Source organism: Cryptotermes secundus, unplaced genomic scaffold (genome assembly GCF_002891405.2).
Source record: "Cryptotermes secundus unplaced genomic scaffold, Csec_1.0 scaffold508, whole genome shotgun sequence".
NCBI classification, from domain to species: Eukaryota; Metazoa; Arthropoda; class Insecta; order Blattodea; family Kalotermitidae; genus Cryptotermes; species Cryptotermes secundus.
The window spans coordinates 965,492-968,347 of NW_019733326.1; the positions used below are offsets into that span (position 1 = coordinate 965,492).

The 2,856-nt window shown below is 37.3% G+C and overlaps 1 protein-coding gene across 2 annotated transcripts in view; it reads right to left on the bottom strand.

The window, feature by feature from the left end:
- Window positions 1–982: 982 nt before the first annotated feature.
- The window catches only part of LOC111868015 (neuronal membrane glycoprotein M6-a), a 10,573-nt gene continuing 8,699 nt past the window's right edge, over window positions 983–2,856 (bottom strand). For both annotated transcript variants that reach the window (XM_023858354.2, XM_023858353.2), the window contains exon 6: window positions 983–1,665. In XM_023858354.2, coding sequence (XP_023714122.1) covers window positions 1,534–1,665 — 132 coding nt within the window. In that variant the 3' untranslated portion in view covers window positions 983–1,533. The remainder of the gene's footprint in view (window positions 1,666–2,856) is intronic.

The window sequence follows — 2,856 nt, forward strand, 5'->3', positions numbered from 1 at the left end:
TTCATTCTGCCAAAATTCTTGATCATAATCACTTGGGGCAGGCTACAATAGGCCAGTCAGTGGCTGCGTGCCAAGTGGACCCAGTTGGACTCCACCTCCCACTAAGGGAATTTAAAAAAAAATTATATAGATTTTATAGCAAATGTTGCACCATGCTTATCACTTTTCATCATAACCACCTTCCTGATCCATAACAATGCACAATCATCATATGTATACTACTTTGTCTGTAATTCATGTGTGACATACAGTATTCACAATTTATTTTCATTTTTGTTTTCCATCCAGCATACAACAAATCAATATTTAAAATTTGTTACCGCACTACAAGTGTAGGGCTACTTGGCCATTATCAGGGGTGTTGAAATTTGGGGTGAACTTCTGTGAACTGAAAATAAATTCTAATACCAATTGCAACATGATGCTAAGATACAACATTGTGATATACAGTACTGTGCACTAAGGTACAATAATCACAGCAGTGACTACGAAGATTTCTGTCTTCTGGGTTGTGACACCATGGCACTATCAGAACACAAGGCCAGCAGACAGTAATCTTTACTGTACAGTAAGTCCACTTCCAAAAGAATGAATTTCTAAACATTCAGACATTCCCATAACATTATAAAAATAATGAAGCATATTCCTTTTTGTTCTCATGTTTTCATATTGAAATATATTTTTACCCTCAGCATTAATTACAAAAACAAAGGTAATAAAATAGTGGCTCACTGGATCCACAACCTTTATGTAAACATTTTCTCTTTAGTTAGGCGAAAATATATAGGGAGTTTTCTAGACTGTGCAGCCATGAAGTGAACTTGTGCATTATGAATCAGCCTCACTTGACAAGAGCATCCAACTATTCTGCCCCAGTGCATCCTTACAAGAATTCTCACTGTAAAAGTTTACTTAGGTCTCCATGTAAAGAGACAACCCTTACTGGCTTAACATGGAATTATCAAACGTTGTGATACCATGACCCACTAATATAAATCCCCCTTTCCAACTACTACAGTTAATTTTACACATTTACCATTATCTGCATCTTGACTGCATCTACATCCTCTGAAAGCTCCGATACGAAACCTTGCAAAAAGTGTTCACAGATACAACTAACTACATTATAAATAATTCTTGAGAATTCAGCTATTCGCATTACAGTACATCATGACCTCCACAGGGAGTCATGACCTGACTGACTGTTTGAGAAGTCAAGGCTTGAATGGTTCAAAGTACCTCTTCAAGTTTTTGCTATACGGGAAAATAAAATGCATATGCTGCTGATATGAGGTTACAGATGGACGGACACAACTATTCCACATGATTACACCGCTGAGTAAGCCTAAACATTCATTCATTTGTCAGTCTCATTAGGGGAACCTGCATGACAGGATTCATCACAATCAAAATGTAATGGTGTCTTCCCCGACTATAACAGTTCCTACCAACTCGAGCATAATGCCAATAACAACCGTCCTAGGAGAGCAACATCTCCCATTCTTTCTCCTTGAAGATCTCCTTAGCTGTATCCTAGAAACGATCTTTAGACCCAGCAACTGACAATTCTGGGTCTTGAAGATACTGCAATTCTTGCAGTTCTTGGAGCTTCTCATGATCTCGGATATGGGCATAGTTGGCAGAAAGGCACATCAGGTAGTGAATCTGTGGAAGAAATACACACAGATCCATTTCATGAGAAATACCAACACCCTGTGTAAAATGAGAAAAATGTTTCCAGGGTACTACTGTCCCCTTCTTTAAAACAGAACTGTGCATCCCTGCCTAGTTTCTTGAGGTGGGGTGAGACTCCAGCTGGTACCTAGGCCATTATGTGGCCTAACCGTACTAGTCCCGGATAACAGATGATGATGAATGTGGAGCAGTCGCTGGAATGAGACTTGGCAGGGGAAACCGAAGTACTCGGAGAAAACATGCCCCAGTGCCACTTTGTCCACCACAAATCCCACATGACATGATCTGGGCTCAAACCTTTGCAGATGCTGTGGGACACCAGCAACTAAGAGCCTGAGCTATGGCACAGCCTTGCAGCTCTCCCTAAGTTTATAACTTTATTACATGAAAAGCTGGATGACACTTGCCACGATATACATTGTGGACATAACAGTGCACTGCAATAAAGTGCCGAATTGAACAAGGTTACTGTACTTAACATGTAGTAACTTACAGTCTGAAAAGGTTGGAAATAATTAATAGTGATCTATCCATGGCTCTACAGTCCTTTTGCTGGACCTTGGCCACCTTTTCTGTTTCTTAATTTCATTTCATTTCATTTATTCACCTTCCATAAATCCTGTAGAGAATACATTCTCATGAGGATGTGGAGATTATCCTACTTACAGTCACAACTAAGAATTACAGTTGTCATCCAATAGCATACACATTTGTAACAAAATACTGATAAACATATACAATATAATAAATAAGTTAATTTTAGTAGTAATGTAATGGCATACCTTATACAATTTGTACAGTTTTATACAAGTCTATTAATTAAAACACAATGTCATTAATGAATTTTGTATAACATATATTAATAGTATAATAAATTTAAATAAAGACTAGTATACAGTGATATAAAGATTGAGTATATCTAAAATAAGCATCTAAAAACCAGAACACAGACTGACAATCTTGTCTTCTTTTAATTGTAAAGCAAGACAGCTACTTGCATCTTAAAAAGTTTTATAACCAAAATATTCCTGTAAAGAACAAAAAGAATGTAAATATAAAAATTGTTTTAAATGTACAGTCAACTCTCGATTATCCGGGGGCGGATTAACCGGTTTGCGGCTTAACCGGGGCTTTTTTTTTTTTAGTTTATATGTTGTTTAA